Source organism: Thermobia domestica, chromosome 4 (assembly GCF_964235325.1).
Source record: "Thermobia domestica chromosome 4, izTheDome1.hap1.1, whole genome shotgun sequence".
In the NCBI taxonomy this organism is placed as follows: Eukaryota; Metazoa; Arthropoda; class Insecta; order Zygentoma; family Lepismatidae; genus Thermobia; species Thermobia domestica.
The window spans coordinates 5,149,193-5,175,282 of NC_137457.1; the positions used below are offsets into that span (position 1 = coordinate 5,149,193).

At 35.1% G+C, this 26,090-nt stretch overlaps 1 protein-coding gene across 1 annotated transcript; it reads left to right on the forward strand.

The window, feature by feature from the left end:
- Positions 1–16,261: 16,261 nt before the first annotated feature.
- Positions 16,262–24,289, forward strand: LOC145683681 (uncharacterized). The gene is made up of 2 exons (XM_081755033.1): positions 16,262–16,420; positions 23,726–24,289. The coding sequence occupies exons 1-2, from the start codon at positions 16,372–16,374 to the stop codon at positions 24,169–24,171; spliced, it is 495 nt and encodes a 164-aa protein (XP_081611159.1). The 5' UTR covers positions 16,262–16,371; the 3' UTR covers positions 24,172–24,289.
- Positions 24,290–26,090: the final 1,801 nt, after the last annotated feature.

Here is a 26,090-nt window from a genome sequence, read left to right on the forward strand (position 1 = left end):
GTAAAAAAAAAAAAAAAAAAAAAAAAAGTTTCAATTTTGGATGGTTAGAAGGCTGTATGGTAACACCGGGTTTCTTGTACGAAACAAATGCTTGTAAGTGTGCAGTCGCTATTAGGCAGAAATATTTTTCTGGTGGGAATATTTTTGTATATTATAGCATTAACTTTTATTTCTTCATTATTCATAAATATGGAAAATCCTGCGGGAAGGCCTGGTCAGCTTGTATTAAATGGGTTTGTAGGAGGAGAAAGGGGAGTATTTATTCCGCCTAATGTAGGTCAAGGTTGGGATTTGTCGTATTTGGAAGGGGAAGCCGAATCAAGTAGGCAGCATTTATCGTCGTTCACTGCTGATAATGTAACAGACCTGTCTTCAACAGGTGTGTGTGTTCTGACTTTGCTGATAGCAGCGGAATGTTGAGGGACGAGTTGGAACCTTTGTGTGTGTCTACAACAAGTAGTCGTAGCTCCCTGAATCCGTTTATTGACCTTGAGATGATGATTGCGAAAGAAAAGAAAAGCACAAATCCATTTTGCAATAAAAATAAAGTTGAAATTATGCGCAATGAACCTCAGAACGTACGTTTACTGAATAGTTTTGTGCCTTTTAATTTTAATATGGAGAAATTAACGGTTAATGCTTCTTGTAATTTGTTTAATGAACACGTACGTAGAATTCCTGTAGTAGACGGATCAGATGATGTAAAACTTTTTCAATTTATGAGTGTAGTCTATGGTATTATTAAATTGAAATTATTTCCAGTAGAAACCGTTCTAATTGCTGCGTTAGGAAAAGCGCAAGGTAGATTAAATCAAGAATTAATTTCCTTATATGAAATGACTATCGAATGGTCACAAATCACAAGTCATTTGTTTCAAAAATACATGACACCATTAGGTAAGCGAGCCATTATAAATAGATATATTAAGGTTATGCAAAAACCAGAAGAGAATTTATTAGATTATGTAAACAAAATAATAGACTCGTATATTGTTTGTTATGGATCCCTAAATTATGGGAATAGTAAAGAAGTTATACAAATTATTATGGAAGGAATGAATCCCCACTTAAAACATGACATATATAAGTATCGTTACCCTACGTCATTAGATGAGTTGTTGAGTGAATTAAATCAATATGACTTACATCAAAGGAATTTGGAGGTATACAGTGCATTAACCAAGGTTTCAAGTAGAGGAGGTGAAGCGCGTAAACAGGTTTCCTGTTATTTTTGTGGTGGACTGCACCGAGTAGCCAATTGTCCGGCTAATAAACAATATTTGCTGAATAAAAAGTTGTTGGAAGTGAACATGGGGATGAATATGGAAAGACGCTTTGCAGGGAATAGTGACCGGTCAGGGGCTCTGAATCAGGAACTTGGGTCCGGTGTTCAATCTTCTAATGGTGCGGGTGTTTCAAATTGTTTCAATAATCAGTTTATGAATAGTGATAGGAGGAATAAGAGACGCTTTGCAGCTAAGAGTGATAGCCAGCAGTATACGCTTCCTATGGAGAGGTCCGAACTTCGAATCCCGGTAGATAATATTGAACAGGGACACCCTAATGTGAGTGATAATGTTTATAGTGAAGTGTGTCAAATTAACAACGTAAAAACAAAGCATTATGCATCTAGACCAGTGAGTAATTTAATGCATAGTGGTAATTTTAAAGGGAATCGAGTTTCAGTGTCTCGGAATGGTGTAGAAAATGCGAACTTAAACATTTTTAGTTCGTCACCTGCTAATAATGAAAGTAGTAAGAACTTTAGTACTTTGAGACAAGTTCATGGAGAGGGAGGAACAATACCCCGAAAATTTGTTGATAGAAATACAGTGAATATTAAAAGAAAGGATGGAACAATAGAAAATAATACTTCAAGAAAACTAATTGCAGCTTTTGTCGATGCTTTTGTGCTAGGAACTCGTAGGCGAGGGGGACTAGACACGTGTTCTTCAGCTTCGCTTATTGATAAACAAAACTTTGATAGGTGGAATCAAAATTTAAAATATCCTGTGCAAGTGTTTAATGAAAAGTTTACAGGAGTAGGAATAGATAAACAGAAGTTAACTCTAGAACAATGTGTGAGGATTCCCATTAAATTAAAGAATCGAGTGTATCGATTAAAGTTTTTTTTGGTGGAAAATCTTGAACCAGTTTTTATTATGGGAATTAATGAACTTAAGCAGTTAAAGGCAAAGATCGATTTAGTGACCAACAAGTTAATCCTTCCTTTAGAGAACTCTGTGGTTTCTTTGAACTTTTCATTAAGGGACCCCCCACCTGATTTACATGAAGATACTTGTGCTGTTGATTTGTTTTGCAAAGAACCATCCCAAATTTCAACAAAATTATTTTTGAGGGAAGAATCTTCGAGTGAGTTACCTCCAAACGTTGGTCGGGAGTCACACGTTAGGGAATTTACTCAGGAACCTACCAGGGGACAGTCCAGTGTTGCCAGCTCAGTGGAGACCAATGGTTTTTCCAATACCAGTTTCAATAAGCAGTCTATCGAGAATCCATGTCAATTGAGAGTGGATCCGGAAGTCTTGGAGGAATATCCGGAATTACAAGGGTATGTGAATGAGTTACTTGATAAATTTCCTAATGTATTTTCACCCAATGTAGGAAAAATTAAGGATTTTAATTATAAAATTCTCTTAAATGATTACACTCCTATTCGTAAGAAAGCATATCCCATGTCACGAGCATCTCAAAGAGAACTCGATAAAATTATTGATGAGATGTTAAAATCTGATTTAATTCAACCTAGTAATAGTGAATATGCTTTTCCCTGTTTTCTTGTTAATAATAACGATGGATCTAAACGTATGGTCGTAAACTATTCTGCTTTGAATCGGCATCTTTGTTTAAATACACAGTTTACACCTCGGATTGAGAATATTTTAGCTGAATTATCAGATGCTAAAATCTATACCCATCTTGATATAAGAAAAGCATATTTAACAATACCATTGACGGAGGATTGTCGTCATTTGACGGCATTTCTTACGCATAGGGGTTTGTTTGAATTTAAGGTACTTCCATTTGGATTAGCTGCCGGAAGTCATGTGTTATCAAAAATACTAACTGAATTGTTATATCCGTTAAAAGATGAAGGTGTAGAGTGGTATATGGACGATCTAATTTGTAAAAGTAAAGATATAGAGAGTCATAAGGTTCTGTTAGAAAAAGTTTTAAAAAGGTTACAGGATAAAGGACTTACTTTATCAATTAAGAAGTGTACATTTTTTTCACGTAAAATTTCATATCTGGGTTTTATTATAGAAGATGGAAAAATGAAAATGGACCCATCTAGACTTGAGATTATTAAAAGATTGCCCGCTCCAAAGAATAAAAAGGGTTTGATATCTTTAGTTTCATTTTTACAATATTATGCAAAGTTTGTTCCACAATTTCATGAGGTTATTGAACCAATAGAAAGATTAAGGGCGGCTTCTGCAGTATTTAGGTGGGGACCAGAACAACAAAAGGCGTTAGATAATATAAAAGAACTATTTGCAAATTATGTTGTATTAAAATTGCCTGATTTGAATAAAAAGTTTGTAATTAACAGTGATGCAACATTAAGAAGTTTGGGAGGGGTGATCCAACAATATGATGATGATAATAACTTAGTTCCAGTGGGTTTTTATAGTAGACGTCTAAAGAAATACGACTTCAATAAGCCTATATATTTGTTAGAAATGTTAGCGGCCATTGAAACCATGGAACGTTATAGAACTTATCTGCATAAACCTTTTGAGCTAAGAATGGATCACGCCGGTTTAGTGTATGTCTTAAGGAATATGAAAAGAGTGAAAAGATATGGATCGTTATTATACCGTCTCTTTTCCTTTAATTTTGAAGTAAAATCAATTTCTACTAATATGAATGTCTCTGCAGATTTTATTTCGAGATTGTATGACATTAGTAACTTTGAGGAAATAGAGATAGAACCTTCACATGCGGATAAAGTAACAAATTATTTTTTGATTAATCTGTGGAATATGCCTTATGTAAATATGTCTATACGAGATCATCAGTTAAATGATCCTGAATTAAATAAGATTGTAAGAGATTTAAAAACAAAAAGGGTGATTGAGGGATATAAGTTGATTAATAATATATTGTGTCGTAAAACTAAAGCTATTAGAAATCCGTATAAAATTTGTTTACCTAAAACATTAGCTCCAAGTATAATTGAGTTCTTCCACGCGAGTATTTTACCCGGATCTCATGCTGGAATAAGTAAAACTATTGGGAAGATCTGTGCGCGCTTTACGTGGCCCGAGATGCAAAAGGAAATTAGGGAATATGTTTCTGCTTGTAAGGAATGTCAGTTAAATAAAAGTAATAATGTAAAACCTGCAGGAAAGTTGATTTCTCAGTATGAGAAGATAGTAAATGGATGTTGGCAAATTGACCTAATAGGCCCAATGGTAGAAAGTAAATCAGGACGTTATTGTCTGATAGTCGTAGATTCATTTTCGAAAAGAGTCTTTCTTGAACCAATAAAATTCCTTTCTAGTCAAAGTATTATCAATAAACTTTATAAATTAATGTGTAGAAATGGTTTTGTGTTTTCAATAGGTCATGACAATCACTCGGTGTTTACATCAGCTAAGTTTAAAGATTTTCTCTATGCAAATGGAATTAGGGACATAAGTATATCACCATATCACGCGGCGTCGAATCCGAGTGAAAGATACGTGTCTACGATAAAAAATTCTTTGAGAATATATTTTGGACAAAAACAAACATCTTGGGATAAAGGAATCTGGGAAATTGAGTATTCAGTAAATTGTGCTATTCACGAAGAAACAAAATGTAGTCCTATGGATTTAATTTTTAATTATGATGTATGTAATCCGTTGGATGTTAAATGGCAAATAAAAGCTTCAGATTTAAATACTCGTGAACCGGAGTTATGGTCAAAGGCTCTTCAAAACATGAACAATGCGTGGAAACGTAAAAAGAAATTATATGATAGAAGGCGTGTTGATCATAATTATAATATCGGGGATAAAATTTTGATTAAAACTCAGTTTCTTTCCTCTTTGAGTGATAAGAGAACTAAATCTTTGTGTCCAAAATGGAGTGGCCCTTATTCCATAGAACGTTTCTTGGGTGGAAACACTGTTCAAATTAGAAATATAGAAAATCCTAGAGATATTAGAAAGTGTCATGTGAGTCAAACAAAGATATTTAGGGAAAGGAGAAACATTGTAAAATAATCATAAATTTGATACCTCTCATACTATTAATTAGATATGTGATATAGAGAATCTGTGATATAAAGAAATGATATTAATCGTCCAGCTTTAAAATTAAAAATATATATGTGGATATATTTAATTTTTAATGTGTCATTAATACTTGTTTCTGTTAGTTTTCCAGATCTGGATGTGTTATATAAATGTCATGGTTTTGTTAATTGTCCAATGTAACGGTAATTCTCGGAAAATTTTATGGAAGATATATCAAGATGTCCAATTCATGTAGCGAGCAAGAATGGATGTAAGATGAGTACTATGATAAAATTGTAATATTTTATTGTTATTATGAATTATAGAGAGTAATATTAAATTAATACAATTTGATGAACTCTCCTCTGATAATATATATATATATATATATATATATATATATATATATATATATATATATATATATATATATATAATTAAAATGGTTATTGATATTAAACCTGAGATAATGTCACATTTTGAAATTTGTGTATTTTATGAATAGGATAACGACTGATGACTTTTCTTTAACTAACGTGAGTGGTTGTAACTATAGTAATGTGTGAAGAGCGTTTGTATTTTGGGGGATTTTTTTTCTTTAGTTTGGTTTCGTTTAGTTAGAGTGAATGAGTTTGGCGAGAATGAGTTAGTTAGAAATAAATAGATGTAGATAGAGGTGGTAAATTACTAACAGCGACTGACAAGGACTAACGAAAAATTAAATTCTATTCATAATAAAAAAAAGGATAATTACATGTTATAAAATTTGTTATAAAAAGTTGTGCCAACTTTTTATCGCTGAGTGGGCGATGTGTGTTACGTGCGGAAATTTTATCCACACTTTAAAAAAAAAAAAAATCTTGGAGTTTATTGCCTGACGAGTATGCAACCCGAAATAAAGATGTACATTCTTTTTAGCGCCTCTGGCGGAAAGTGGTGAATTACGTACCTACGACGGTGCTTGAAGAGGATGGCTTAGCCATTTCGATTGCTACTGTGCAAGTGGGCACTATCTGTTCTACTATATTCAACTGTGTATAAGGTTATTATATATATATATATTACGCGTTTTCAGAATTAGTGAATTTTACCGTTTATTCCTGAAAAAGAAATTTATATTCAGATATTTTCTAAAGTATTAGTGTCTAATTTCTGGATAGTGTTATTTCGGTTAGGTGATATTGTGTGGATGAAAAGTTCTGTACTGTGACACCCACTTAATTAAATCTGGAGTGAATGGAATAAGATATCACTTTTGTAAATGGGTGAGTTGTTCTACTAATTTGTTATATTCTCTGATTTAAGGTATTACATTAATTAGGACTAAATATATTTTATATCTATTTGAATTATAGAACAGTGTGTTATTAAAACAATTCTGAATATAATTTTTTTAAAAGAAAATTAATGATATGGAATTGTGGTAGGGTAGATGCTGCTACTCTATTAGACTCCTTAAATATATTTACAGTAAAAAACAGTTTTATCCAGTATAAAAATATATATATCAGGATATAAATTTACATATGTAGAAACTACTATTCTTGTTCAAATCCATTGAAAGTAGAGATTGCTTGATTGAATTATTGTTATAAAGTTTTCAATTCACATATATATAACCTTTTATTTCAATATCCTAATAGCATCTTTCTGATTATTTATATCATGTTTTTTTTTGTTTTGCTAAGCTGAAATACGCAGAAATCCTATAGATGGGAATTATTATAGAACATATAGTTAACATTTGCACTAGGAGGATCTCGCCTAATTTCCCTCATTTAACAATTATTATTGTAGGGCATGTTTCCCTTTATAGATATTTGTCCTGGTCATTAACGGCCGGTGGCCCACGACGGAGCCATACATAAGGCACGTTACAATGTTTTACAAAGAAAATACAAGGTAATTTTAGGACGCTGAATCTATTCTAAAACAATATGTATAGCTATTTCTTTCAGACTATGTCCTATGACGATCAACATTGAAATATGAAATTGTTAACTTCTACCACTTTTTGCTTGAATAAAGGATTAACGGAATACACGGAACATGTTGCTGGGACGTTGAATCAACACTTGTCGCTATTTTCTATTCTTCTTGCTTTACATCAGCGTTTGAAGTGGAAAAAAAGCAGAGGCGGTATGTTTTTGTTTGCAATTTTGATTCGACATACCAGCCATCGAAATGTTGAAATACAGTGAGGATAAGTTTTCTAAGAGATTGCTTTCTATTTACATAATGACTCAAAACCATGGTAGTTGCGAGAAAAGGGAGAATGGAGTGGCTTTGCTCCCAGCCCCCAAGTTTCTGAGAAAAATAAAAATTATCCCCTTATGTTGTATTATAGAAAATTATACATGAAAATGCTCAAAAGCCTAGTTTTTATATGAACAATTTCTCGTGGGACAACTCCCGAATCCCCACTCGACTGAGGAGTATTCCAGACCCATGGAAGGTTCGCCCCTTTGCAGCAGATAATTCCTAAATTCGTCCTTGCTCAAATATTCAAATTTGAATGCACCCAAAGTTTCCTTCGCATTTGTACTCATAGAACAACAAAATCCATCAATATTGTATGTCAGCCACGTCTATTCTCTAAATTTGACCTTCCATTGTGCTTTAGTTAATCACGGAAAATAAAATTCATGTCATGATGATTCAGTTCCAGATTCAGAAATTATTTTATTGGGAAATCATATAAGAGAGTTTTTTTTTTTAATTTTTACTAAAATCTTCCCCATATTGAAAATATTTAACTTCCGTTAACTAACAATATCAGTTTGACTTAAAAGCGATTACCACAAAGATCTAAATATTAGTCGCTTGAATACCAGGGGCGGATCCAGGACGCACTTCTGGGGGGCGGTAGGTCGTAATACTGCTACCTAGAGCTACTTTTGAGAACTCTCGGATGGATTTTCTTTATATATCAAATAAGAAAGTTTGCTCTTCTGGGGGGAAGGCGATTGCCCCGATCGCCCCTCCGTGGATCCGCCCCTGTTGAATACATTACTTTTTGTTTGCATTGGGCCAATCATTCATTCCTTTATGGCATGTAACCCTATCTTCAACCAAGACAATGAACACGAATTCTTGCATAGGAGCAAGGGGTAAACTTCTTTGCAACACCTCATTTTAAAAACAAAAGGTAAGAAAAATGTCTATGTTGACAACTTAGAAATTATTCCTAAATAAGAAATTAAATCTTTGACGTACAAAACTGTTCGTCTATTACTGTACCGGTATATAAAAAGGTATATTAGCATCCACTTTTCAGTGACGGTATGTGTTGATCACTGAATAAAATAGAGACAGTATGGCATACCTCCGTATATCGTTTCACTTCGACCACTGTTTTACATAAATCAATATTAAAACCTGAAGTATCACAAATATATATCTATTTTCAGCTTTAGTAGGGAGATTCGAGTGGAGAGAGTATATTGTCTTCAAGCGCTCAACCGATTCCAGAGAACTGTTTTTTCGTCTCATCAATTTTCTTCTATGACTACCAGCGTTGAAACTGGAAAATGCAAAATTTCTATTACTTCCGGCTTGAATAGAGGTTTTAACGGAGGAAAAGAACCCTATTCTTGGGATGCTAAATCGATTGTAGAAAGTCGCTTCTCGATATCTCTGATTATTTTTGCTCTGACAGATATCAACAAATGGACGAAAAAGATACACAGACACACTTCATTCAATAAGACATCAGAAGCTTATGCAAAGCATAGTTTGCATATCGAGAGCGATTATAGATGTCAAGACATGATTTCTTAATATACATGCAAACGGGGAGGGGGCTCAGTAGTAGAGGGCCTAGTATACCTTTGGTGTGTGGGACTCCTGGTTCTATCCCTGCCAAAGTAAATTTATGATGAACAACATCATGTCTGTGGGTTTTTCTCAGGGTACTTCCATTTCCTCCAAAATTCTTATTCTATCAATTCATCCATTAACTTTCGCTTGTCTTAATCATTGTCTCTCTTGGCCTCACGATCATAATCGTGGGACGTTAAACTAAAAGATTTATACAGCTCACAGACGACGAGAAGAACCCTAAAACAGTGTTTGGCGGGTAAAGGTCAACGACACGGTCAAGTCTATTTTCGGTTTTTGAGGTGTGGTCTATACTTAGATGTCGTCTGCTACTCCGGGTAGTTATCTGTGTGTTATTCCGTGGTGTCATTTGAAACCCCCGTGCGGAAAGTGGGCGAGCCCATACCTACGTCACGCTCGCTACTTCTGCTAGGGTTCTTCTCGCCATCTGTGAGCTGTACATTCAACGTCAAAAGAATACGTTCTATTTCCTTCTATTCCAACTGGAGTGCTAGAAATGTTCCATTTCTGTTCTTTTTATTCACCGTGATCGAACAAATATGGTGAAACATAGCAAGAGAATTATTTATTTATTTAGCATGCTCTTTCTTCTTTTTCCTATTACCTTCAGGATCTGTCATCCTTCATTAGCTTCCTTTAGTACGTCTTCATTCCTTTTCTTTTTGGTTCACAATATGCGCAACATTCTGCATACAGCAAAACACATTTCAAATGCTTCCATCTTGGATATTTCAGCTTTCCGAAAGTCCACGTCTCTGATCCATAAAGCGCCACGCTCCATATCAGGATCTTAATAAATCGTTTTCGAACGTCCAACGACACATTTCTTGATGTTAGCAGTCCCCATTTCCTATTGAATGCTTGTTTAGCCTGTGCTATTCTAGAACTTACGTCTTTTTCACTTCTTCCGTCCGAGGATATTAGACTTCCTAAATAGGGAAACGTCTTAGATTTTCTCTCCATCTAGCCATACGTTTGCCTCTTCCTGTCCTGCTTTTGTGCACTTTATCGCTTAGATTTTCTTCTTATTTATCTTCATTTTGCACGAGTTTCCCAGTTGGTCGTTCAAGTTTGAAAGTGCTTCCTGCAAGTCGTCTTCGTTCTCGGCTGTCAATGCTATGTCATCAGCAAACCTTACTGTGCTGAAAACCTAACCATTTACTTTTACGTCTTCCTCGTTTTTCTCAAAGAATTCTTTCATAGCCTCTTCTATATAGACGTTGAACAGGAGAGGTGAAAGTCCACATCCTTGCCTCACTCTTTTAATTACACTGGTATACAAATTTTGATCAAGGTCATGCTTATGTTGGTTTTTCATCGGTTTCTTAATGATTTGCACCTGCTGAACACGAATATGACAGTTATTTTCCCGTAATGTCAAAATTTGTAATGATATAAGCACATTAGATTTTACTCAAACAGTAATATATTATACAATTTTGTCTTATGAGAACATTGAACTACAAGCATAACACAAACATTGTAGTAGTGCTTCTGTTGATTTTTCATTGCTTTCTTAATGATTTGCACCCACTGAACATGAGTATGGCAGCTATTTTCCCGTAATGTCAAAATTTGTGATGATATAAGCATATTAGATTTTACTCAAACAGTAATATATTATACAATTTTGTCTTATGAGAACATTGAACTACAAGCATAACACAAACATTGTAGTAGTGCTTCTGTTGATTTTTCATTGCTTTCTTAATGATTTGCACCCGCTGAACATGAGTATGGCAGTTATTTTCCCGTAATGTCAAAATTTGTGATGATATAAGCACATTAGATTTTACTCAAACAGTAATATATTATACAATTTTGTCTTATGAGAACATTGAACTACAAGCATAACACAAACATTGTAGTAGTGCTTCTGTTGATTTTTCATTGCTTTCTTAATGATTTGCACCCGCTGAACATGAGTATGGCAGTTATTTTCCCGTAATGTCAAAATTTGTGATGATATAAGCATATTAGATTTTACTCAAACAGTAATATATTATAGAATTGTGTCTTATAGGAACATTGAATTACAAATATAACACATATTTTGGACATCAACTTTCTGGGTAACAAAAATCTGCATAACAATACATAAATACTAAAATATATGAATATTACATTTCTTATAAAAATTATATACAAAAGTGCTTGAGATTGGAGGAAAGTGTTTATCAAGTACCGGAATTCCGTAGTCAAAAGTGAAAGTTAGTGGTTGTTTTTCTTTTGTGGGAAACGTTCACTTCGTCATGGACTAAGCCTCAAATATAATCACCCATCATTGCACAGTCCCACCTTTCTTGGTATCTGCTTTCCATTACCTCAATGACCTTATGGAAACGTTCCCCTGCCCTTCTCTAACATCTCCTTAATTCTCCCTAAAGAAATCCAAGTATGAATGTAGCATATGTAATTTTAAAGACATTCTACATCCCAATGCTCGATATTGATCAATGAGTGTCTTAACTTGGTGTTTAAACGCTTCTCTTCGGTTATGCACAAGAAATCCCGTCACCAATTTATGAAAGGCCTCGAAAGCATTTCTTTCCAACTCCGTCATTTTTTGTTTAAGTGGAGCACTATTAAGCATGACATGAATCTGAGGCCCGGTGAAAACGCGAGCCAGAACTTTTGCCTCTGATAAAGCTGCAAACATTTGTTTGATACATTGTAGGGCAGGTGAATTGCGACCCAGAGCTTTCACAAATTATTTTGCCAATCCCAGCTTAATATGTAATGTTGGCATGAGAATCTTCAACCTGGGCACTAATGCTTCATTTATCACATTATGTGTTCCTAGAATAAGCTCCGTTTTTTCAGGCCACACGGTTTGATCATAACGCTGGTTAGTTGTCCGACTGTCCCACAGACATAGAAAGCAGGAATATTTAGTATAACCACTTTGCAACCCAAGAAGAAAACCAATAATTTTGAAATCCCCACACACGTCCCATTGATGTTCCTTATATTTTGTTTTCTCCAACATCAGCTTCACACTTGAATAACTCTATTTACAATTCTGCTATGTATCTTCATAATCTATATTCTCTGTTTCGTACTCCGAACAATTATCTTTAATAACAAATGCGATACCACCTAGCGAGTATCGAAGTAAAAGGACGCAAATTACACTGCATAAATCAGTATAGGAGAAAAATAAAACATGCTTATATCATTGCAAATATTGACACTACATAAAAATAAGTGCCAGATTCGTGTTCAGGGGGTCAAAATACATAAAAATTCATCAAGAAATAATAATAAGCAAAATTTTGTATACCAGTGTTATTCTTGCTTCCTTCTGATCTCTTCCTATAATAGCTGTCTGGTTCCTATAAAGTTGTTATATTATGACTAAAGCCTTAAGTATTCGGTTTCCTATGCAATGTTCGGTTTCCATATTGATCACAGAGCCAAACTCGTAATAAATAGCGTGAAAGAGTTTTCTAAGTTAAAAAAAAAAAATCTTTTAGTTTTACGACCTACAGTTACGCCAGGTAGGCTAAAGGAGATGGTGATTATGAGAAATAAATGAAATGGTGGAATGAAGAAATTGAGAGGGAATGGAAGAACCCGGAGGAAACTCATGCACACAGTGTTTGTTCATTACTTGGCGTGAGCGAGGATCGAACCAAAGACCCTACCCATCAGAGAGGAACGCTCTACCACTGAGCGACCGTGGCTCTTTTTCCGATGTAAATTAAATGTTTCAAGTATACAGGGTGAGTCATAAGTCTCCATACAAGGTGACTAATGTTTATTTTTTAATTTTTCAGGTAGTATGTCTCCATACAAGATGACTAATGTTAATTTTTATTTTTATTTTCCAGGTAGTAAGTCTCCATACAAAATGACTAATGTTTATTTTTCATATTCCAGGTAGTAAGTTTCCTGGAATATTATCATATAACTGTAGTGTAGTAATATCATCATTTGTATGGAGACTTATGACTCACCCTGTAGATTCAATTTTGGCTCTAATAAATTACTTCTCGTTTCAGCATTTATTCCTATCAAGTGGAAACTCTAATAGAAGCGGAAAATGGTCTTTGATTTAATTTAATGCCCCAAGAGAAGGTTTAAGATTTCTATTTAAATCGCAAGGTGTGGGGATTAAAAAAAAAAAAAAAAAAAAAAAACTTTTCTAGAATATGATGTGACTGGAGTCGAGTAACATAAGAGATTGCCGTCGAATGGGAAACAAAATAAGGTTCCGAAAGATTCACTACATAGCTTAGAAACAGTATAAGTTAGAATAAAAGATACGGGTCACTGCACTAACCCTTCTTGCTCCAATTCCTCAAACTGACTCATGTTGTTCTACAATTATTAATTAAACATTTTCTTATGAAATATGAACAAAAATTGTGAAGCGTTTTCGGAAAACTTCTCCAGAATAAAACACCCTGAAAGAAAAGTATCCCTTGTAGATTTTTCCATAAGAAATGACTTATGCCATATGTTGAAGTTATTAATTAAATAGACAATTTATTTATAAAATAACAACAAAATCTCATGAGTTGTATTTTCTGAAACTAAAAAAAAAAAAAAAACCACCCCCAAAAGTAAACTAGCCTTTGTAGATATTCTTATGGAAGTGGGTTTTTAAATATTTATTTATATGAATTATTTAATTAAATATTATTAAAATATTTATTTATGAAATATGAAACAAATCGACTAAGTTGTTTTGGAAAAGTAGTCTGGAAAGAAGCTCACTCCCAGGAGCGAGATATCCCATTTGATTTTTTTTTGTAAGCAATAATTTAAGTAGAAATATAGTATTATTGATGAGATGTGTTTTTATGAAATAGGAATAAAATCACGTGATTTTTTTTTTTTTTTGAGAAAGGAGTCCAAAAATATAAATAAACTGCCAAGAATGAACTATCCTTCGTAAATTTTTCAGGTCACATGATCTGTGCCAGATTGCCAGGCTAATAAACAAATATTTATTCCTCAAATATGAATAAAATCGTCTGACTCGTTATTGAGAAAATAGTCCAAAAAATAGCCACTCCTCGCATATTTTATGAGGATAAATGAGTTAAGCTGTGCTGTTAGGTTATTAATGAAATAGAGTATTTATTTATGAAATATTAGCGGAATATACCCATTCTTCGCACGGGGGCAGTATTTGGAGGTCAACGCTTGTAAGTGCATCACCATTCATTTTAGCGACTGTGGAAACTATTAATTTCACACTAATATCGGTCATTTTCTTTTACACGTTTCGGTATCCACCTCCCCGCTGACCCTCGGCCCGCAGCCGAATAAGGTGTATTTGGAAGTTAATGCGACCGGAGTTTCACCATTGATCTTAGCGACCGCAAAAACTATGAACTTGACACCAATATCGGTCATTTTCTACTGTCCCGGTAAACGCCCCACTGAGACCCTCTGGTTCGAAGTTTGACGAAAGCACTTCGCCTTATTCTGGGGCCTGGACCAAGGTATCCGTGACCAAAATTTGGTAACTCTCGATCAACTTGTCTGGTCCCCAGGCTGGTCCCGGTAACCCCCCCCCCTGAGACACCTCTGGTTCGAAATTTTAAAAATTGCTTCGTCTTGATCTGAGACCTGGACCAAGGTACCCGTGACCAAATTTTGGTAACTCTTGGTCCACTCTTCTGATCCCCAGGCCGCACACAGACAGACAGACAAACAAACACACAAACAAACTCTGTATTTTATTTATATTAGATAAGAAAGATTAGCGGAGTCGTTTCTGAGAAAATCGTTTGAAAAACACCCTCCTCAAGAATAAACAATCCCTTGCGTATTTTTCAGAACAAATAATAATATTGTAAGGATAATAACGAAATACATGTTTGTGAAATATGACCAAAATTGCTTGAGTCCTTTTAGAGAAAATCGTATGAGAAAACTCATCCTTAAGAACAAACTACCCCTTATTAATTTTTTCCCAGGGAAATTACGTATACTTCACTTCTAGCATTTTATGTATTAGCCTATGTAACAATTATATTTTAGCATTCTACAATAATATTTACGTTTAATGAAAACAAAATTGTCCGAAGATATCTCAGCGGATATAATGAGCAAAGATATGCATTAAAATGTGCATGTATTTGCAGAATTAGGGTTTAGGAATTAGATTTCTGGGTTTTCGGCATCTATGGTCATGTTAATCTGTCAAGTATAAAGGATGACGTTCCTCCGCGATCATACTATCGGAGGAAAGGGAAGGAAGCGGCCTGGGACCAATACATTAAGTAGCATCCCGGTATTTGACTGGTGTGAATGAGGAAAAGTTAGGGAAACCTCACGCAGGTTGATTGGACTGAAAAAGCTTTTATACTTTCTCGATCCATTGTCTTCACCGGTAATCGAACCCGCTACCGCTCACGCCAAAGACGAGAGCAATTTGGACCATCTGTGTATTTGCAATTGTGCTTGTTTCTCGGTCTTTTGCTGTCTGCATTGGAAGAAAAACCCTGTGTGTGTCTCTGTTTATGTTCCTGTCATATTTGATTAAGTTGAGCCGAGATTAAGGTAAAAGCATGGAGACAACGAGGTTTTTCTTTCTTTATTTATTTTTTTCTTTTTAGTTGTCAGCATGCGTGCCTTTGGTGATTGTGGTCCCGAGGTCAATTTTCAGTGCGAGTCTTGAAACTTGAATGCACTCCAATGATTCAAATTCTACTGATCCTGACTGAAATTGCATGTTTGATATGGCGTTGCTGCTGCAAAGAATTATTAAATTTGCAGTCCCGGTGCTGTAAGCGCAAATTATTGATAAATATGTTACTTATAAAAATCTTTAGTTCAAAACTATGATATCCGTGTTCCTCCGCCCTTGAGCTATTTCGAAAGTGAAAATTCCTTTTCTCGCTACTGCCTGCGTCTCACAATTCAGTGCCGTTAGCAAAATACATAAACTCCAAGATTTTAAAGCTTCCACCATTAAATTGTTAATTACATTTCAATTAGAATATAATTTTTGTTTCCTTATATTAGTAATAATTAGTTGTTTTTGAAAGACTGAATAGTCAAATACTTATCTTGGAAACAGGTTAAGAATATCTTCCTTACATGACAAAATCTCTGCTTTTATCATTTCTCATTGGCGCTAATAGAATCATTACCGCTATCTTAAAATTAGAAGCTGACTAATTTCTTCACAAGAGAGATAACAGTGAAATTTTCCTAAAATCTCTATAGGCGAAATACCGTAGGAAAACGAAATTATTTCAGCTAATGGTATAAATATCGTTGTAATTGCTAACGATTGTCACATTTTCCTCTGAATAATAGAAGCATGAAGATCCTTATTCTTTTGTTGATTGGGACGGCATTTGCCCTGCCAGGTGAGTGAGTTACGTTACTTACAACATTAGCAGTATTCCACCAAAAACCTTAAACCTGAATATGGGTAGTCTATTTGCATTTCCTGCAAAGATAAACATTTCATTATAAGCTCAACCTGAGCTTGCGGACACTGGGCCCTAAGTTCGTTCTTCTTTGCGGATCCAAATTTGAATTGTAGACCTGCTGACGTTGCAGGAGTATAGCCACGGCGGTGAGAGGGAATGTGGACACAGAACCCTTATACGATTTTCTGACCACCTTAAAAAGGAATACCGTATGACATTTTTATTAAACGTCTTTTAAACATACATCAAACGCGGATTATTTGTAATAGAATAACAAATATATTCTAATTTTTGCTTCCTTATGAGTAATTGGTTGGCATATTTTCTACAACGGTATTGGTTTGTATCCGTTATCCGGACAGCGGTATATTGCTCAAATATACGGATTCCTTATGTTTACTACGGAAATCAAAACAGAATATATGGTATCCATATGCTACACACTTTTCCTGCTTACATGTTACATCATACCGTTACAGGATGTATGACATCTGAAGTCTTCCGTTTATTACATATGTACGTATGCGTATGCTACATACGTGAGCTATATGTTACATACGTCCATCGGGAGAGATGTATATGTTGTATGTGAGATCCTGACTGCCTATATAGAGTTCGTTTCTTTTACGGAAAGTACGTTTATACGAAATGCTTATACGGAAACTACGAAAAAATATTGTTTTTTTTTTTTCAGTTATACGTTTGTTGTACGTTAAGTCCAAGAACTACAGGATTTACAAATGTAACATACGATTTTACGTATGTCACATACATTTTTTTCAGTGTGGCATTCAAATTTCATAATTGTCAAAGCCATGTTTTAGTAGGTAATTATAGGTATGTACAGTCGGAAATAAAGCATTACACATATACAGTCAATATTAAGTACAAATTGGAGATATAAGAAACAAAAGCTCCAACCTATACTTAATATTGTTTCTGACTGTACATGTGTAATACTTTACTCCATATATAGTGAGTTACTAACGCTTTCATTTTGTGACTTACTTTTAGTATGTAAGCGGCTCATATTAGCTTTGATATCTTAAAAATAACTTAAAATAGTAATACAAACCAAGGCAATGTATATTTTAAAATAATAACTGTGCATTTGCTTCAAAATAAGACTTCATTGCGAGAAATATATAATTTCGAATTTCAAGAAAGGATTCTGCCTTTTCCGAGAGATATAAGATTAAGACAAACTAACTTATGGTCAGATTAAAGTCAAGCCTACAATAAAAGAATATCACCGAAAACAATGACGCAATATGATCAATATCTTCCGCACCCCTTCCTCTTGTTTGCAATAGCGTTGCATATGTTTCTGTATTCTTTGAACACCATTTGTGACCTGAACTTACTTTTTTTTAAATGTATTGAGTATTTATCTTAATTATTTTAAGTTATATTTTAGTGCGTATTTTTGAAATTTTTCATGCCTATTTGCCTGTCTATTTTCTAGGCTTTTAATGCCTGAACATCTGCTCTCTAGTTATTACGCGATACACTCCAATAATAAATATAGTTTAAATGTTATCTTATACCTTTTGAGGACCTCTTGTCACGCGAAAGAATTCTAATAACTTCCATATGAAATTAAGAAAGAAAAAAATACAAAGCACAAATTATAAATTTGCAAAACGAGACGGGACATGAAGATTTTACCGAGAATCGAGACGAGATGAGATTTCTATAAATATGAAACAGAGACGAAAAAACCTTTTGTCTTATCTCGTAAGCAATAGTAGTTATAGTTTACATCTGGAGGAAAATTCGAGCAATATAACTTTTCAAAGTAATTTACATTGACAAAACTAAACTTTGTACAACTTAGCATGTTTTTACAATGAAATATTGATAACAAATCCTTACAATATGGTCATAATTGATTAAGTTGATTTTTAGTTTAGTGTCTGTTTGAGCAGCGAGGTTATGTGAGACGTGGTCCTACTGATTAACGTGGAATCCGAACCACATGAGCTTTCGCCGGGAATGGAAACCGGGTCTCCCACGCCGAAGGCGCGTACGCTAACCACTTAGCTACTAGGGAGCTCATGGCCATAATTAATTATGCTTTCACGTCATGTAGACAAGTGTGCACGTAAGGGGGAAAAATTAAATGAAATCTTTGAGATTTACGTCCCACGGTTATGCCGGCTAGGTTAAAGGAGACGGTGATTATGAGAAATGAATGAAATGGTGGAATGAAGTAAGTGGGAGGAAACGGGATACATGCGAGGACGCACACGGTGTTTGTCCACCACAAAGTTTTCGTGGTGGGAGCCGGGATCGAATCCGGGTACCCGTAAGGAAGTGGGAAGTCATAGCATAAGTACTCATTGAAATTTTAAGTTGAGTTTACATGGGCTCTGTATTAGAGCTCTCATCTGTGATGCGATACATCCTTGGGTCGATCCATTTCTCTTTCGCTTTCAGTGTAACGTCCCGCGATTATGCCTTTTGGACTAAGGAACACGATAATCAAAACAAGTGAATGATGATGGAAGAATTAGTGGAATGAGAAATTGGGAGGAAATGGGAGTACCCTGAGAAAACCTATGTTGTCCGTCACAAACTTACCTGGCCGGGGATCGAACCAAGGACCCTCACGCACCAGAGGTAAGAATTCTACCACTGAGGCACCGTGCCCTCTTGATCCATTTGACTTTATGGTGGACAACATCGTGTGAATGGGTATTGTCGTAGTTCATCCGTTTCCTCCTTATTCTACCAATCTTTCATAGCCATTTCACTATCATTAGTCAACCATCTCCTCTAACTAAATGTATATACTTGGTACGTAAAACCAGGAAATGTGAGTTTATTTCATTACAAAGATGATGGTGGGGACAACGCCTTCAAATCAGCCAAACAATTAAAGTATATATTAAAATTGAAAAATTGGTACCTTTTTTAATTTATTGCATGAACTACCTTAAGTATAGAGACGTTTTGTCCGTGTATTACGTTCGGAGGTTGCACGCCTGTAAAGCTTTGAGAAAACATGGACACTAATTTATGCGGTTGGTTTTGGTTCCATTTTAATAAATAAGGGGAAGCATCAGGTGGTTTACATTACTTTTCATACTAAAAATGTGAAGGATTATTCCTCTAACAAGTGACATTAATTTTCGTATTGAAAATATGGAGCATTACTCTCAAGTGATTCACAGCGCAATTTAATTCTGCTGGAAATCCAGCTTCAATTCCCTTATAACTTGTAGCATTTTTTTTTTTTTTTTATTTGTTGCTTGATTTGCAGAAGTGTTATAGCATGCTTCTTCGTTATTTTCTTCAACCATATTCCCTTCGGCAGCACCACAAGTCAAACATTTCAGCTTCAGATTCATTGGTAGTATTTTCTAAAATAATCTACTAATCAAGAGCAGCTTTTATTTTATTGTCTTTTTATTTATTTATTTATTTGTACGAGGGGCACGATGGTTCAGTACTAGAATGCTTATTTCTGGTGTTCGGGGTCCCTGGGTCAACTCCCAGGCAAGTAAATTTGTGATGGATAACATCGGGTCCGTGACGTTAATACTATTATTACTACTATTTTGCTCCATACAAGTGGCAACTTGTATAATCAGGCATCGACTGAGTTGAGATAATTTTGAGTTTAACGTCCCTTTCAGCAGCGAGGCTATATGAGACGGGTACTACTGATTAACGTGGAATCCGAACTACATAAGCTCCTGCCGGAGATCGAATCCGGGTCTCCTTCGCCAAAGGCGCGTACGCTAACCGAATCAGGTATCGGTTTGGTGCGGTTGTACTATACATATTTCTTCAATTCGGACAATATATTTTTTCTCACCTTTCTGGTTAGCTGTTTTTAGCTTAGAGACATAATACATACACGTTGTCTCATAAGTCAGTTATCAAAAATTTTTTTGATGTGAAGGTGAAATACAGACGAAAATTTTATATATAACATGTTTTAATTCCCCCTCCCATAAATAGAGATAGCGTTACGTACAGAAGATATCCCTACGAAAGATGCTGAGAGTCGGGCTCATATCCAGGGATTTTTGTTGGAGTCCAAGCTTTGGAAGGTCCAATACCACACGTCACTACGTCTATCTAGTATTGAACGGATATTATTCTGCAGTCGAAAAGAAGATAAGTAATTGTACAATGCTTCCACCTATATTTTCGAAGAAAAGAAGAAATGAAAAATCAAATGTTCATGCTAAATCCATCATTTCCATGCATATATAGATTTGCATACAGGTCCTTAATTGTATACCTTTATTAAGAAAGTGTACGAATCTGTGTTGAGTTAGCAAGTTTTGGGTGGTGGTTCCAGACCCGGTGGACCCCCTATGGGTGTACCCCTGCTCGGAGTGGCTACCATTCTGTTCGGTGCAAAGTTCACGTTTTCGAAACTCTAAAGGACAAGTTCTGTAGGAAATTTTCATGAAAGTGGACGTTCCACTACCGATGTTCAAATCTTTTTATTCAATTTCTGGTTACTTGTGTACTTGGTACGTTCCTTGGAAAACGATCCAAAAGTAATTGAGGTGAGTACCAAAAAAAAAAAAATCAGATCCAATTACCAAACTTGTGAGTAGTTTGTGCGATACACTTAAGTACATGCAAAAGTTTTTTCTTTTTTTTTTTTAAACATTGTAAGACTTATTTACAATATCCGGACCCAAATCTTTTAATCTCTAAAATGAATTTCAAGCAAATCTTAAACATAAAATGTGCCCATAATGACTAAAAAATGGACTTGATTTCGTTGCGTACTCAACATGTCTGTTCAACTACATCATTATAATTATTATCATGTTTTCACTAGTTTTGCAGTACAAAAATACGCTGTTCTGTGGATAATTTCGTATTCATTCCTTCTCAACCAGTATCAACCAATTAACACTAATAACAGTCGACCTCACGTAAATAATAACTTTACCTCATAATTACGAGAGGAGCGATACCAACCTGAACCATAATAAAATACAATCTCGGCAGTAAAAATGTCCCATTTAGCATCTGAAACTCACACGTTATACTAATTAAAAGTATAATATAATTAGCATGCAAACTGAAAAGTCTGTGTGTTGATCAATTAATCAATGGATCAATGCCTAAATTAATTATTCGTAAATTTCAATCTCCTATCTCTATAAAGATGACATGATCTAAAGAGATCTGAGGAGAAAATCAATAAGATGTAGAAACTTGAGGAAGGACTGTGAAGAAAATGGGATGACAAAAAAAAAAAAAAAAAAAAAAAATTAGAAAAACAAAAGTCGTGTTGATTGGAACGAAGGAGTTGATGTTAACTATAAAAGTAAGAGAGGAAAAATACGACAGGTGGCTAGCTTTCGATACCTGGGAGTATCACTAATGATATGAAGTGTGAACATGAAATAAAAGCAGGGATAGGAATGGTGAAAGAAGGCTTTAGGAAAAAAAAAAGACTATCTTGTAGAACCTTGAATAAAGAGTTGAGAAAAAAGACTTATAAAATGCTTCATCTGGAGTATTGTGCTGTATAGAGCAGAAACACGGGCATTACGCAAAAATGATGTAGAACGACTGGAAGCTTTCGAAATGTGGATATGGAGAAGAATGGGAAGAATTATCTGGGTTTAAACGGAAAACAAATAAGAGGATTTTTAGAAGTGGTGTGGGAGAAAAGAACAGTTTTACATATTATTAAGAAGAGGAAGAGAAGCTAGTTCGGACATTTGCTAAGAAGGAACTGTATCGTGAGGGATGTGTTAGAGGGTATGGTGGCAGGAAAGACAGGGAGAGGGCGAACGAGATTACAATTAATGGACAATATCAAAAAAGTGAAATCGTACGTCAAGACGAAGAGGTTGGCGGAAGACCATGAAGCATGGAGGCTTCTCAGTTGCAGCCAGTGACCTACCAATAATGGCAGAATACCTGTGATGATGATCTCTATAAAATAGTTTATGAATAAACGTTTTCTTTTATTGACTACCAGTATATTTTGTTGTGAGAAATGTCCTGGATATATATCACGATTTCTTCTTATCAGGTTCTACTATACTCGACGTAAGGAAACTAAGATAAAGTTTCGTTTTCCACGTATTTTCAAAATGCTAACAAACGTTGATTGCTTCTCGTTTGCCTTTTACTTTTCTCTTTCATTCGCTTGTTTATTTGTTTTATTTTCTTTTTATTTCTTAAATACCGCGCGTAAATTCCTTAGTGCCTGGTTTGGGAGCGTCGCTTATAATTGATTCACTTCACAGAGCACTTCCACACTAAAATGCACTTTGTCGACAGTCAAGGAAAGACTTCGGGCACATCTTTGAATTTGACAATCAATATTCATTTCATGGTAATTCATGACTTCTTATGTCTACTTAACGCAAATTGATAATTTCGTTGTGTGCATATATGAAGAGTCACTGTTGTTTATTAATCCTTTCCGAAAAAAATAAAGTTAAAAATTTCCACGATATTGGATTTTTCCCCACAGGTTGGCATTACTGTACGAAAGTTACATTCTACTTACGGTGTAATTAAATTTACATTGAAGTTGCAGCATCTGGTTATGACGTAATATCACGTGGTAATTAGTCCACTTTGCACACACAATTTTATTGATAAAAAGATGGTTTACGTAAGTTACAAAACATAACTGAGCGAAGGTGGTTAGATGCCCAGCAGGGCTCGTTTTGTTCCACCTTCGGCCCTCTGATAATACCATGTGACATTACGTGATGCAATTTCGATGTAAATCTAACCTCATCCCTAACTTCAGTAAGCAATTCTTGCCTCTTCTGGCAGGATGAAGTTAAATTTACATTTTAGTTGCACCATCCGGTCGTGACGTAATGTCACGTGGTATGTCAATTGAACTACTGCTCTAGTCACGTGTAGTTACTACGGTAGTCAAATTAGAGTTGAATAGCTGCAAACGCTAACAGAATTATAGGCTACAAGGTATTGTTGAAATGTTAATGAATACCTTTTTACTTCTGAAAGAAACTTCAGAACTCAACTGAAGAGAATGTTGTATAGTGAGACTTTGAGTTTCTTTTTTTGTATTTGTTTTGTTAGTTATTTTTTATTCTGTTTTTGTTTGTCTTTTCTATGATTTTATTATTTTAAAACTTGATCAGTTTCAACCAATTGGCCTTGTGCTGTATAAACTCAGTGAATAAATAAATAAATGCTTTCAGTTTCTTTGCAAAAATGTAAATTTTTTTGTTTATATGCACAGTATATATATATTTTATATTCCAGAGTTCCACAGTAAACTACGTCGATTGTATATGAGACAATTGCCAAATGTGAGGCCTTCTGCTCAAAGTGAAATGCTTAATACTGATTTCCTAATGGCAGACGTTAGCTTGGACTGCATTGGTAGCGTCAACAATAACGACACCCTAGAAAATGTAACGGGAAGAGAAAATTTGGTCAGTTATGTATGCGTCGTTAACAGCTTTACCGACATGTTTGATCCTGATAAGATTATCGTTAAAGAAGACACAATGGCTATGTTGTTAGTGCCTAGAAATGCTACCGAAAGCTCTTCAGAAGTTCCTTCTGTTGAAGAAGAACTCGGTTTGACTGGATCTACAGAAGAACCGTCTCTTCAAGACGATCTTAAGAACCTTGAACGGCTCCAGAAATTTCTAAATTTCTACGCTCGCTTGGCTTCAAACTTAAAAAAATTAAATTATAAATAGAAAGAGGTTGAAAGTAATCAAATGCGTTGAGCAAATGTTGATACCAACTAAATCCAATATATTATTTGTATAATTGTGTAGAACTGAGCTTAATTAAATGAACAAATATATGTGTTAAGGTCTTGTTTTACTTGTATTGTATGAATTACTGAATCAACTCATATTCCAAGTTAACCATTTCAACTGGCTGGAATACCATTGGAGCAGTAAACTGGAAGAAACAGCCATTGCCAAGGAGCTGAGGACGATCTGGGGGAAAGGTGTAGGGAAGTGTTACCAGTGTATAATAAATTATTAGTCGATAAAAGATGTTCCTGGAAAACTATTGGCTCTGTCACCTATAATCTTGTTTGGTTGCTGCCATTGCTATTCAACACAAGGTTTCAATTAATTAATTTGAGTCGTTGAGATCGAAAACCAACCATCTCCATCAAAATTAATTTTTGAGGGGAAACACAGAAAAACGACATTATTCAATATGCATCTGACATATAGTTTTTTTTTTTTTTTTTTTTTTTCATTTTTGGGCCTCAAACTGAAACTACTGTTATATCGCATGCATATTGACTAATCTAGTTTTTTTTTTTTTTTTTTTTTTTTTTGTCTCTCATCTAAAATTAGTTTCGATGGAGATGACTAGTTTTCGAACTCAGTGATTCATTTGAACTTTATCTTCTATTTCAATCTTGAGGCTATATGAAACATGAACCTACAGCACAGCGTGGAAAAATGATTTTTTTTTTAGTTTAACGTCCCATAATTATGCACGTTAGGCTATGGAAGGCAATGATTAAGGCAAGTGAACGATGATGGAAGAATTGGTGGAACGAGAAAGTGGGGGGAAACGGGTGTATCCTGAGAAAATCCACAGACACGCTGTTCTCCACCACAAACTTATTTAGCCATGGACTCGTCGAACAAGTGACTCCACGCATCAGAGGTAAGCGCTGTAACATAAAGACACCGTGCTCCCCATAGCGTGGTGTCCAGGCTACAAGACTCTACTACTAGAAATTGACCCCAGCGTCTAAGGCATAGATTAACCATATAACCATGAGGGAGCTAAGAGTCAATTTCAGTTTCTTGCATGTGATCACGTAGTTTACTGGAAACAGGAACTTGTGGTGCCTCTAGAGCACGATGATCTAAATCATTGTCCTGTTCCATTTACCTAACGACCGTTACTAAAGTGATCTTCCTGTTGGTCTAGTGGCTAGCGAGTTCTCCTTTGTTTCAAGTGATTCTGAGTTTGATTTCCGATGGGATAGCATTGAACGCACTATGGTTGTTTAGATGCATCTTTAACCTTCAGATTCTCGGCGCATATATCCTTCCTGCTGATAGAAAAACAAATAAAAGCCAGGTCCTATTCCCAGTGGGAGAACATCAAGAGCTTCATACTGGTTCAGCTTACGCTTTAAACTGTATGGGCCATATGCAGAATCATTTTGACGTATCATTAGCGTCATACTAAAGGTCTGACTACTGCAGGAAACGTATATTAGTCGAACATTTTAGTATGACTTTAATCATACGTCAAAAGGACTCTGCATAAGGCCCAATATCTGTGGTTACTCTTGTTGGTGGCTAGACATAAATATATAGTGATGCATCAAATGATCCAACATTCTAAACATTAACGCATTTTTTTTTATTAATAAGAATGAGATGAAACTAGTATAAGAATACACTATGGAGAAGTGTACTAATGCAAAAGACACTCAACATGGCAACCATTTCGATTGTGAACATTCTTTAAGTGACCATGAAAGTTACCGATTACTTGATGGAATATATTTTCCGTAATTCCACTGCATAACTCAACAATAGGTCTTCTGAGCTCCACCAAATTTATGGGATGTTTCGAAAAAAACGTTTTCCTTGAAGTGTCTCCACACAAAATAGTCACACGGGTTAAA